We start from the raw sequence: 11,722 nt of genomic DNA, 5'->3' as shown, positions 1-11,722 counted from the left end.
GGGGGGGGGGGGGGGGGGGGATTATTTTTGTACCCTAATTCAATCGCGTCAGTTGTTTCCTTCGCGTGTGGCTATTGGATTTCTTTCGCTTGTTTTGTCGGTTTTATGACCGGAGAAAGAGAATACCGTACGAAGGTTCAATTAGCTGAGGTCAGTGTTACGGGGACACGAGAGCTTTGGAAATGACCAAGTTTCCTACATTATCAAAGAAGAAAAGGATTTGGACCATGTATAGACGAAGGAAAAACGCACAGAATTTGAGTCCTTGGAGAGCACATTTCAAATTTAAAAATTGAACAACGAATTCCAACAATCCTTGGCAAAAGCGCTGTGAAAAAAGAGATGACACATGGATTCAGCTACTTCGAAACATAATTGACAATAGAAGGCTGCAAAGCTGAAGATGACATCTCCTTTTGGAGAGAATATGATCTATTATGCCGCTGTTTAGCATGATCCACTAAAGAATATTTGCTCTTTTGGGAAGAGTTTGTAAGCTTCTTATTGAGACAGTTGGCTGAAAATAATCCCGAAGAATCAAGAGATCATCTACTTGAATCATCAAATTCAACCAAATTAACTGAATCCAAGTTCTCCAACAGAGAACTCAAGTCAACAATCTTCTTATCCTTCAAGTTTCTTCTAAAAGAATCTTCCAAGATAAACAAGAAGAATCGCATGAATCTGATATAACTCCATTTAGGAGTGTTGAGATCTTGAAAAGAATAGGATATCAAACTTTAAAATGCTAAAGATCAAACCATATATCTGGAGATGTTCATAGAGTTGGTTGGCTGGACACATGAGATATAGGTTGTTGGGAGATGATCAAGGAGTCTCTTCACCATTCTCTCCTTTCATGAGAAAGGAAGCTTTTTATGGTAAGTCAGGGCATGTGCCGTTTTTTGGGGTTTGTGGATGGAGAGGAATAATAGAATATGATATTTGGTCCCTTTTTAAATTTCATGTTTCTTTGTGGGCTTTGGTGGTCAAACCTTTTTGTAATTATCCGCTAGAATATGATATTCATACATTTAACTTCATCATCTGAAGCAGTATAATTTTCATGAATCGATGGTAAGAGAGCAAGATAGAAAAAAATGGAGGAATTATTTACCTCAACATCATAATCAGTTAGATAATTAGGTATCATAAGCTTCAGCTACCTCACTTTCGTCTTGCTTAATGTGTTCCGTTGAGGGAGAGATATTACTTCTCCTCTGATTGGATGCAACATCTCCAGGAGATTGTGCAATATTAGTTGTACTCCTACCAACATTCTTCTTTATTTTTGAATCCATACATGTTGTCTTTTCTTGTGAGTGTCATAATCAACAAAACTATTATGCCTAGTCTTTGGATTCAACTTGTGAACCTTATTAAAGGAGATCCTAGAGTTGCTAGCAAAAAATGTGAGTTTTCTTGCGATTGGAACGCACTCCTTGTTTGGTAGGCAGACCCCCTATGCACAACAACATACCCCTACGCATAACAACGTGGTAACACCAATTTCCTAAAATCTCTGAAGTAACTCAACATGCATCTTAATTGAACAAAGAGCATAAAACAACTATCACATAAAACTAAAAAACTACGTCTTATTTCTACAAAACAAAAGGCAACAAGTTGCATCAACTTGATTCTTCACTAGGATCCCCATTTTGTATCATCTCACATGAAAAGGAAATCGATGCCATATTATTCCTTATCCACAATGATCAAACAAGTAGCTATCCAGTTTATGCCCTTACATTTCAGGTTCAAAAAGTTGAGCTTAGGAAGAAGGAATGGAGATACTTTCTGCACTATCTAGTAAGTTTCACTTCCTTGTCTTGCAATTTTACTTGCCTCCCTTCTTCTGATTTTGAGTGACAATCTTAATATAGAGTATGTTTGTTTAAGTGAAAAGTTTCTTCTCATGTTACTGACTGCTTCCAATTTGTCATTTTGCAGGGCTGGAACAAAAAGTGAGTCTCTCTTTCTATTTTATATTTGAATTCACTATTGTTTCAGTCACTTCATCTACTGTGTAGATGTTGTTTTTTTTTTTCCTCCATCGTGTGACTTCATCTAGTTAGGCTTCATATGCTAGCAATTATATGCTTCTTCCTTCTGCTTTCCTTTTCATTTTTTTCTACTTTCACATTATTTTATTAAAATGACATTAAAACTTCCTTAAGAATGTTAGAAGCATAACAGGGATGTAGAGACACCGGGTCATTTTTTCATCACTTGCAGCTTTGCTTATAATTTTGTCCAAAGATCTTTGCCTTGCTTTAGATGCGATCAGTTGGCATTTTACTTCAGTGGAAGAGGATTGCATTGCTGTTAAGGATTCTGCCATTGGGATTTTCTCTATTTCGATAGAGCATAAAATTAAGGACATTATAGATGGCTGGATTTAGGGGATTTACGCCCATGTAACTCCTACTGGTGTAAGGAGTTTTGCAGGAATTGTTTGATTGAGCTAGGCTATATGAAGGTGCTTGGTGTATGGCGGGGGACTTCAATGTGATAAGATGGATGGAAGAGAGACTTAATTGCAATAGAATTACTAGAAGTACAATAAGTTTATAGCTGTGAATGATTTAATAGATCCCCCATTGTTATGCGGCAAATTTACTTGGACTATTGTGGAGGAGAGTACTTCGGCTTTGAGGATTGATATAATTTTTTTTTATAGGGGTTGGGTAGATGATTTTGAAATCTCTAGATTGAAGAGGTTAAATCGTCCTACTTCAGATCATTTCCTCCTTGGAGAGGTATTTGGGAATAATATAGAAAAAAGAAAAAACATGAGATTCTTCATCAAATTGCCCAAATTACCTAGTTGACCTAGCATGGTGGTATTTCTCCTTAGCAAAACGATGATAGAATTAGGCTGAAAGCTTCCTTGACTGAAATGATTATTAGTAAGCAAAGAATGTTGAGCCAGAAATGTAAGATTAATTGGTAAGAGGTAGGGGATGAAAACACTGCCTTCGTCCATAGATGGATCTCAATCAAGAAGAATAGAAATTTGATCTCTACTCCCGAAAGTAGCATGGGTCAATTGTTGTTGACTGAAGAAGAGATTGTTAGCTTCTTTTGGAACTTACACTTCAAAGATGATGGAGTCGATGTGGTCCCTCTCAATAGATTTAGCAGCTCTTAGTTAGAAGGCCATTTCAAGAGGAGGAAATCCTCAAGGCAATTTGAAGCATGGGCAGCCTAGAGAATTTGGCTTCTCTCATTAATGAAATTCCTTCTGACCATCATTTGGAATATCTTCAAATGGAGAGAAACTTCGAGGCTTTTGAAAGGAGGTTTGGGGTGACTGGTAGACAATGGGAAGAATTTCTGTGTTTGGTGCTAGTTATAGAGAAAGATAGTTACCAAAGTTGCAAATATTCAAAAGGTATTTTCTCTCTGAAGACACAAAATGGTAACCACCTTTCTCCTCTTAACTCCGATCTCATACGCTTATTTTACCCCATATCTATTCACACATATCTTCCATAACGTAAGTAGCTCCATAGGAGTACCGCTAATAACATTGAGGATTAACCCCATGGATCATATTTAGAGATCGTCTCTATCTTGTATGGTCATCAGTGGTGTAGAGCGTGTAAGAAACCCTTTGAATGTTTGGAGCATGTTGGGTGGGGATGTCAATTTGCATCAGTGATTTGGAATATCTTTTTTTAGGGTTTTTGGTAGACGTATGGCTTACAATAATTCATCCAGACTAATTTTTTAGGGTTTTTGTTTTATTTTTACAGTTTTGCTTTCCAACAATTGGGGTAGGTACTATCCCAGTTTGAGATTTCATGAATATCATCTTCAAATAATCTCTTGAAGGGGAATTGATAATGAACTTGAAACCTCCCGTTTCCATTTTTATTTCCTGCAAATGTATTTTCAAAATTGAATAGTTGGTTAACATGCTTTATATTATAGCATAAAGTCGTATGAAGAATGAGGGCCTTACATAAATAATTCTTTTTTGCACTGCTTATTGATATATGATTCTATGTTCATTAAACAATTATAAGCTCAGAAGAAGCTTGTACTTAACAATATATAATAGTGATTACTTTCCAAATCTGATGATAGTAGTTTCCGTCATTTAATTTGAGCATTTCCAACATTTTACATCAGTATCTATTTTCTTTAAGCATGGCTTGCGATTTTGGTTCCTGAAGGGTTAGATTTTCAGACCCAATTAAATAAAGTTGGGTGCAGGGCTTTACTTTTGTTTCTGTTTCCAGATTTTTGTAAAAAAAATATTTGAAAATGAAAGTTTTAAGCTTTCAAGTTTTTCTTGTATTGGTTACGTCATCTCATGCCGAAGCCTTTTCTTGATCAACTGTTGGAGAAATGTTTAAGTTGTGTTCTTATCCACGCAATACTGGTAACCTCTTAGAAATCGTCTGGCGAGAATGCAATAGAATTTTTCTTTAGTTGGTTGCATTTTTCTTTTCAAGAATGTTCTTTTAGAAAACAATATAGAAGTTATTAGCTTTGATTGGATGTATACCATCTTTTTATGATAGTTATGTCAGTTTTATAAAAGCAATACAATAGTTATTACAATGCACATCTTGCTAACAGTTGGGACGAATGGGTAAGCGTAGATCGGCTGATGAAATGTACTGAAGAGAACCGTTTGAAGCAGCGAGCCCTTGAGAAAGGGTATGTAGAAAAGAGCTCAAAGTCTGGACGATCTGCACCAGCAAAGCCAAAAAATTTGATCGGTAGTTTTCAAATTCTTAGTTCACCAAATCATGCGTCCAAAGTCAACATCTTTGACTTTGTATAATCTTTCTATGCATCTGTTACTTCGTTATACTTGCCTATGATTCTGAGTATGACTAAAATTGTCTAAAAAGTAGGTATTTGTTTTCATTTTCTCCTTCCAATTTGGACAATGAAGGACCAGCTCATTCAACAACAAATTTCTAACCTTGTCACTTGTTGGTTTGCATGCTCATATGTTTTTTCTACCAATCTTCTTATTCATAACGACTATTTTGTATTGTCAGAATCCTATTCCAGTGGAGATTTTTTATTTTTATTTTTTATTATTATTAAACATTACATGGATAGGAGAATTTGAACCCACGACCTCTTAGAAAAAGTAGAGGTACCCACATATGTTCATGTTGGCTACAATTAAGCAACTTTTATGAATAGGAGAGTCCGTGTGTAATCCTGGGCTTTGGGAGACTTTTTTGATCTTCCCCTTTGAACCCTTTGATTTCATTTTCTTCTTTGTGACTATGAATTTGATCTTGCATTATGAATCCATCGAAGAACTAACGGTTGAAAGTGAAGATAAAAAGGCTATAAAAAAAAAGTTAATATAAAAGGGACCAGGATCCCCCCTATCTAAGCCCCTGTAGGGTCCCTACATTTTGACTTTGTAACAGCCTAAACCCACTACTAGCCAATATGGTTTGCTTTGACCCGTTACGTATTGCCGTCAGTGTCACGGTTTAAGACGCATCTATGAGGGAGAGGTTTCCACACTCTTATAAAAAATACTTCATTCCACCCTCCAACCAATTTGGGATCTCACAATGTGTTTATTAGGAAGAGATTTCTAAACTCTTATAAAGAATACTTTGTTCCCCTCTCCAACAAATGTGGGATCTCATACACTTGGTTTACTATGAATGATTGAGTAACTTTTCCTAAAGATTCACTTTCAAACTCCAAGCTCTTCTACTTTTGGGGTCAAAACTTCTTTTCCCCATAAAAGCATTGGTATTGGTTACTTTCAATCGACCCAAAATAATGTATGTTCCCGGACAAATTTTATGAAGCCGGTTTTCCCCTTTTCTTTCCAGTCCTCTTGTGTTCATTTGCAAAGAAAACGTCATAAATGTTTCTCAATTTTTTGCAAACCCAGTTGATTACTATTGACTGTAAGAGACAACGCTTTCTTCAATCTTCCCACCAACACCTTAACCAATAATTAGTAATAGGAAATACTTTTTTTTTTCCTTAACAAAAACGAACTTCTCAATATATCAATGAGATGAAAACAACAAATTATTGAGTGCTATGTAAATGATAAAAAAATAAATTAAAATAGCTGTTCTTATTTTTTAAAAAATAATCTATTGATTATTGTCTACCTGAAATCATTAAGTTTCTTCTATGCGTCTGCAAAAGTTTAACTTATGAATAATTTCTGTTAGAAATCTGTGATGCGATATATTGTTGCATTTGAGGTTTTGTGTGTGATTCAGCTAAAGCTTCGACTACTGGTCATTAATGGTAATATTTGTACTTTTCTTCATTTCCTAATTAAATTACTGAAATTTGTTTCCTTGTAGATGCAATAGTGGAGAAAGAGGACCCCAAGAACAATGGTATTGCTTATTTTCACACTTTTCTTGAACTCTTTCTATTTTGTTCCTCGTTTTAGTTCCACTACATTTCACTGTGTTGCTCAAACAATGAAGTATTATTATTTTTTATTTGACCCCAAAGGTGCCACTTTGCTCATTAAGTATAGAGAATGTAGTTTCATTGTGGATCTTGGAATTTTTTTAGAATTGCACACTGGCGTGACCTGAAGACCTTACCTTACCTGCTTCAGTACCTTGATTTGGGGAACCTATTTGAAATGAAAGTTTTACCTGATTAGGGAAAGGACAGCCTGAATCTCAGCCTAGCATCTCTTAAAACTTTACAGTCACTTATCAAGGTCGAAGATGAATGTATTTTCTCATCCCAAGACTTTCGAACTACTAACATACATTCAGTCCACAAATTGGAAAGAGCATTCATTTGGAACCACTTTTCTTTATTGGCCACACTTTGGTTGGAGGGTTACCACCCTCCTTATTTTATTAAAACTAAAATCTTTGTGTACCATACTATGAAAATTATTTGTTAAAACTGGCCTCCTTAAATTTTTTGTTCCTTCTTCCCGAGAAAGTCTCCTCTTTGTTTTTTTCCCATAGCCAGTTGTAAACAACTCCTGCGATAAATTACAATGCCATTTTCTTCTTCCTGTTTTTGTGACTAAATATGTGCTTGTAATACTTCTATTGTTCTGTTGATATTTGTTGCAGCACCAAAGGGGAAGAAACGAAAGAATGACTCAGCCACCAAGGTAGGTTTTATATCATGAATAGAGATCCAAAGTTGTAATTTTGTAAGAAAATGTTTCAGTATAAATTTGTTCAAGCTGTATGTATATAACGAGTTTACTTTTAGCTTCATCTTTCTATGGATTGAAAAGCAAGAAACAATTGTGGTTTTGGATTTTTCCTATCCAGATTTCACAGTAATAGCTTAGGACATTGATCATCATTTTCTTTTTCCCATTGTCTTATTTGAAAATAGAAAGCAAAGCAATAAATAAGGTGAAGACCATCTATTTGTGCAATGGAATACATTTTATCTTTTTCATTCGCTTGAATAAAAAGGAGTTTAGGTTTATTCTTTCCCTTCCCTTCATTGATGATAGAGTTGATGCTGAACTTCTATATTTCTATGTTGTGTGTTGATTCAGTATTTTCATTGTGCTTGATTCAGTATTTTCATTGTGCTTGTGTTGTGCGTATGTGTATAAATATAAATTATCTGTATTGCCAACAGTTTTTAGTATTCATATCTTCAATTGCTCTTAATTTTCTCTACACTCGTTTTCTTGCCATTATATTTGATAAAATATGGTTCCATGTTTTTTAAAAGGACAATCAATCCGTAGAAAAAGTAATCAAGATTCAAATACCTTCAACACTAAGAAAGCAACTTGTTGATGATTGGGAATTTGTTACACAGCAGGATAAGGTACATATCGATTAAGGTACATATCAACTGATTGTTCTCCACGTTTCTTTTACCTATTACTTGGAGCAAATTGTCTCCTCCTGTAGCCTATCTACAATCACTAATCGATAAATGTGTTTTTTGTTATTATTACTCGATAGGACCTTTTTTTTTTAAATCTCATTTCAACATATCAATGAATGGTTAATGTTTCCTATAAAAAAATTGTATTATTTTATGACAGAGGACTCTTAATACAGTTTGCTACTTGGTCGTCAGAAGGTATTAGTAGGTGAAATTTGAACATTTGTTGAAATGATTAGGACATGTTCCTTGCACTTTTACTCTAATAACTGTCATTATACTATGCATTTCTTCACATTCACTTCCGACAATTCCATATCGTTATGTGGATACCTTTTTTTTCTATTTCACACGGCAGTTCACAGATAGCTTATGCTCCAGTTCAACTTACTCCATTTGTCCATATTATTTCTTTTTCATTAAATTAGGTTCCAAGTTTTTGTTGCAAAGTGGAATAGTTGACATTTTTCATTTGCAAATTAAATGGTCCTTAATAACCTTTTTTTCTTTCTATTATCCAATTTTAAATTAATGATTAGTTTGATTAATTGACCCTTTCAAGTATTTTTCTTGTCACATTAATGCATTAGAGACTTGCCCCCTAAGTTATCCATGCATCTGTCTAGTTAGCATATTGATTTTTCAGATGATTCTGCCAGCTAGTCAAACTTCCACGCTCACCTACAGTTGATGATATTTTGACGAAGTACTTGGAATACAGATCCAAGAGGGATGGCACGTAAGTTTGTTTATACCTTAATAAGAATACAAAATGGCATGAATCTGATCATAGTTAAGTGCTTGGATTTAATTTTCTTCCTTACCTGTGTCTATGGATTTTTCTTTTATAATAGTCTTGTATTGATAACCACGTGTCTTAAACGGCTTAATAATTTTGTTAAATGCTCGACGGCTGAACGGTGTCTGAAGTTGACGGTGAACTTCCTGGAAAATTGGTAATAGTTTTATTTTCTTTTACTTTCATAATTACAGTAATCCAAACTGTTCATATAAATATTCGGATCAGGACTATTTGTAGCATTTTTGGCGCTGTTTGGTTAAGGCTATGAAAATAAAGTTGACTTGATGTGGAAGAAGACCCTAGCCCTTTAGGAAGAAGACCCTAGCCCTTGGAGACACTATGAGCAGAAATCTTTAGGGAGAGGAAGTGAGTGATTTTTATAGACTTGAAACACTTTTTGGAGGGTGTTCAATAGAAAGATGATAAGAGAGCTGGATTCTTATTATTTTTATTATCCCTGTTATATCACTTAATAGAGATCTTCTAAAACGGTTTGTAGTTCATAAAATTCCTCATCCTTTCATAGCTGTTCTAGTATATAACACTTCAAAATTAATTTCTTACCTCGGTTCTTTCCTTCAGATGAAATCTGAGCAATTGCTCGTGCTTACAAGACTTGACTTTGACTATTTATTCTTCATTGGTATAGGATTACCGACTCACTGGGAGAAATCTTGAAAGGAATACGATGTTATTTTGATAAAGCATTGCCTGTACTGCTCTTGTACAATAAAGAGCGTGAACAGTATCATGAATTAGTCGTAGATAATGTCTCTCCATCAACTATATATGGTGCAGAACATCTGCTACGCCTCTTTGGTATGTCAAGGCACATCCTGATCCCCGTACTCATCAGTTTCCAATCCTCCATAATGTTCATTGAGAACGCCACATTTTTTTATATCATTTCTGATTCGTTTAGTTTATTTATTGTTTCTTCAGTTAAGTTGCCAGCGCTTTTGGCATATGTGAATATTGAAGATGAAACACAGATGCGGCTACACCATAAGTTGCTCGACTTTCTGAAGTATCATCGCAAACCTTATAAATGTTGACACTATATTTACTTTTTGAAATGTGATAGAACAGTGAAACTAAACTGGCACATGCATGCTCACAAATCGTTTTTATAACCATGTACCAATTTTTCTTGATATCTTTGTCTCGTGTTCCATTAGGAGGAATGCTAGGAACTAATAAATTGAATTAATTTCGGTTGTTTATTAGCCGTGTAATGCTTATTAGTTCTTCTCTTGGATGTAGATTTCTGGCGAAGAATCAGAGTACTTTCTTTGTCTCGGCATATGAGGGCCTTAAACTTAATGAGGGAAAGGGTAAGGGCAAGAATGACTGACAGCGAATCCTTATTGCATGGCATGTACACCTTCATGCTTGCAATTCATAGTCTGGCAGGGAGGTAGTAGATTTCTGTGATGCATGCTGCCTTGGATAGTCAAATCAATCCTCTTGTTGTAACTGTTCAAGCCGTATTTATTTCTTTCCTTTCCTTTCTTTTTTTCCCTCTCTCTCTCTCTTGTTAAAGAATAATCTGTTCGTTTGTAATTGATATTGGTTTGGTGCATGCACTGTGTTCATTTAAGAGTTCTACTCGAGTAGCTAAATTGCTGTCCACTTTTTTATTTATAGAAAAGTAGTCCCAACTGCAAGCTTATGACAAGTTGTCGAAATGAACGCTTAAACTGTAATGAAATCCAATCAGAAACTGTCTTGTGAATTATTTCTTGTACCTTTTTAATTTATCTTTGCTATTATTCATTGAATTTTAACGTGTTGGTTGACTATAATCATCATTTTAATTCAGTATTTCTGGGTGTTGGTTTTCTAGTTCGCTTTTCAATGTCTTTAAAACTTACTCTTTCTTTTTTGGACGATTTTTATGAGTTGAATTTTTCATCAGTTCGAATGATTTGTTTTTGTTTCTTTTTCTTCTAATTCTGTGTAACTTTTTGTGTGTTTGGTTTTTATAGCCTTTCAATCCGTTGTTGATGTATGGCCTTTTCGTTTAATATTTATCATCAAATACTCCTGAATTTGTTTGATTATTAATCAGGTTGGGTTTCTTCAATTGTAAACTCTGCTTTGTGTCACTTTTTGTTACTTTTTGTAACTTTTCCTTATTTATTAAGACTCTATTTATTTCTAATTTAAGGTCGGTTGTTTACACACACTATAATTGTTTGCATTTGTGAGTTGTAGACTGTGAATGTGATCTGTTTGTGATGTTCTACGGATATGGTAAGATGATCGAAGGGTTGAACAGGAAATAAAGAAAGACCGAATGCCCTGTAACCCACAATTCATAGTGGAATCAGTTTCATAAAGTTTCAAGTTCTTGTCGTTTCATGAGGAGAAGAGTTTCCAAATCATGCTCAAATATTGAACGACTGCCACGAAACTGTGAGTCAATTAGATTCCGTCATTTTCGATTAGATTTCTGTCATTTTCGTACATGATGCTACAATAATTTTTTGGTTTGTAATGCCTCTTGGGTGAGTCAATCGGATTTGTATCATTGCATCCATCCTCAAGCCGGTTGAGCTGTATGTGAATAATAAATTTGAGTGAGAAAGGATAGAGCTGGTTAAATACACGAGCATCGGTTGAGGGGTTTATACATTGTACAGTTGATTGCTCGACTGAAACTTGTTATACATGATGTTTTAGGTTCAATCTACAATAGCCACCTGTCACATGGCTAAAAAACATCCTTGTGAGACTACCTACGACTCCCAAATGTTGTAGAGATTGTCATCCCAATTGTTGTAGAGTCAGATAGATTGTCATATGAGATTGGTTGAAATACTTCGGACTCTCATAGACATTAAAAAATTTATATGATGTTTTGGATTTTAGGCCATTTTTATGTTGAATGGGTATAGTGATGGACAAACTTTAAGGATGATAAAGGTCTAAAGGGAATGAATGAGGTTTTTGTCGTCACTTTTTTTAGGATGTGAATAGTTGCCATCAAATGGTTGGTTGGTTAGATACAATCCGTCTGATAATTTATTGCCTATGAATGTAGGTGAAGCTTCAACTACCAAT

At 34.9% G+C, this 11,722-nt stretch overlaps 1 protein-coding gene across 1 annotated transcript in view; it reads left to right on the top strand.

Moving 5' to 3' along the window:
- LOC111453742 (protein MRG1-like) overlaps window positions 1-10,394 on the top strand; it is an 11,001-nt gene extending 607 nt beyond the window's left edge. The window contains exons 2-11 of the mRNA XM_023094963.1: window positions 1,759-1,812; window positions 1,954-1,967; window positions 4,594-4,736; window positions 6,324-6,359; window positions 7,068-7,108; window positions 7,693-7,791; window positions 8,514-8,593; window positions 9,306-9,475; window positions 9,599-9,683; window positions 9,920-10,394. Of these exons, the coding sequence (XP_022950731.1) occupies window positions 1,759-1,812; window positions 1,954-1,967; window positions 4,594-4,736; window positions 6,324-6,359; window positions 7,068-7,108; window positions 7,693-7,791; window positions 8,514-8,593; window positions 9,306-9,475; window positions 9,599-9,683; window positions 9,920-10,010 (813 nt within the window). The 3' untranslated portion in view covers window positions 10,011-10,394. The remainder of the gene's footprint in view (window positions 1-1,758; window positions 1,813-1,953; window positions 1,968-4,593; window positions 4,737-6,323; window positions 6,360-7,067; window positions 7,109-7,692; window positions 7,792-8,513; window positions 8,594-9,305; window positions 9,476-9,598; window positions 9,684-9,919) is intronic.
- The last annotated feature ends 1,328 nt before the right edge of the window (window positions 10,395-11,722 follow it).

Source organism: Cucurbita moschata, unplaced genomic scaffold (assembly GCF_002738365.1).
Source record: "Cucurbita moschata cultivar Rifu unplaced genomic scaffold, Cmos_1.0 Cmo_Scf00015, whole genome shotgun sequence".
In the NCBI taxonomy this organism is placed as follows: domain Eukaryota; kingdom Viridiplantae; phylum Streptophyta; class Magnoliopsida; order Cucurbitales; family Cucurbitaceae; genus Cucurbita; species Cucurbita moschata.
This window is presented reverse-complemented; position numbering and strand designations above follow the sequence as displayed.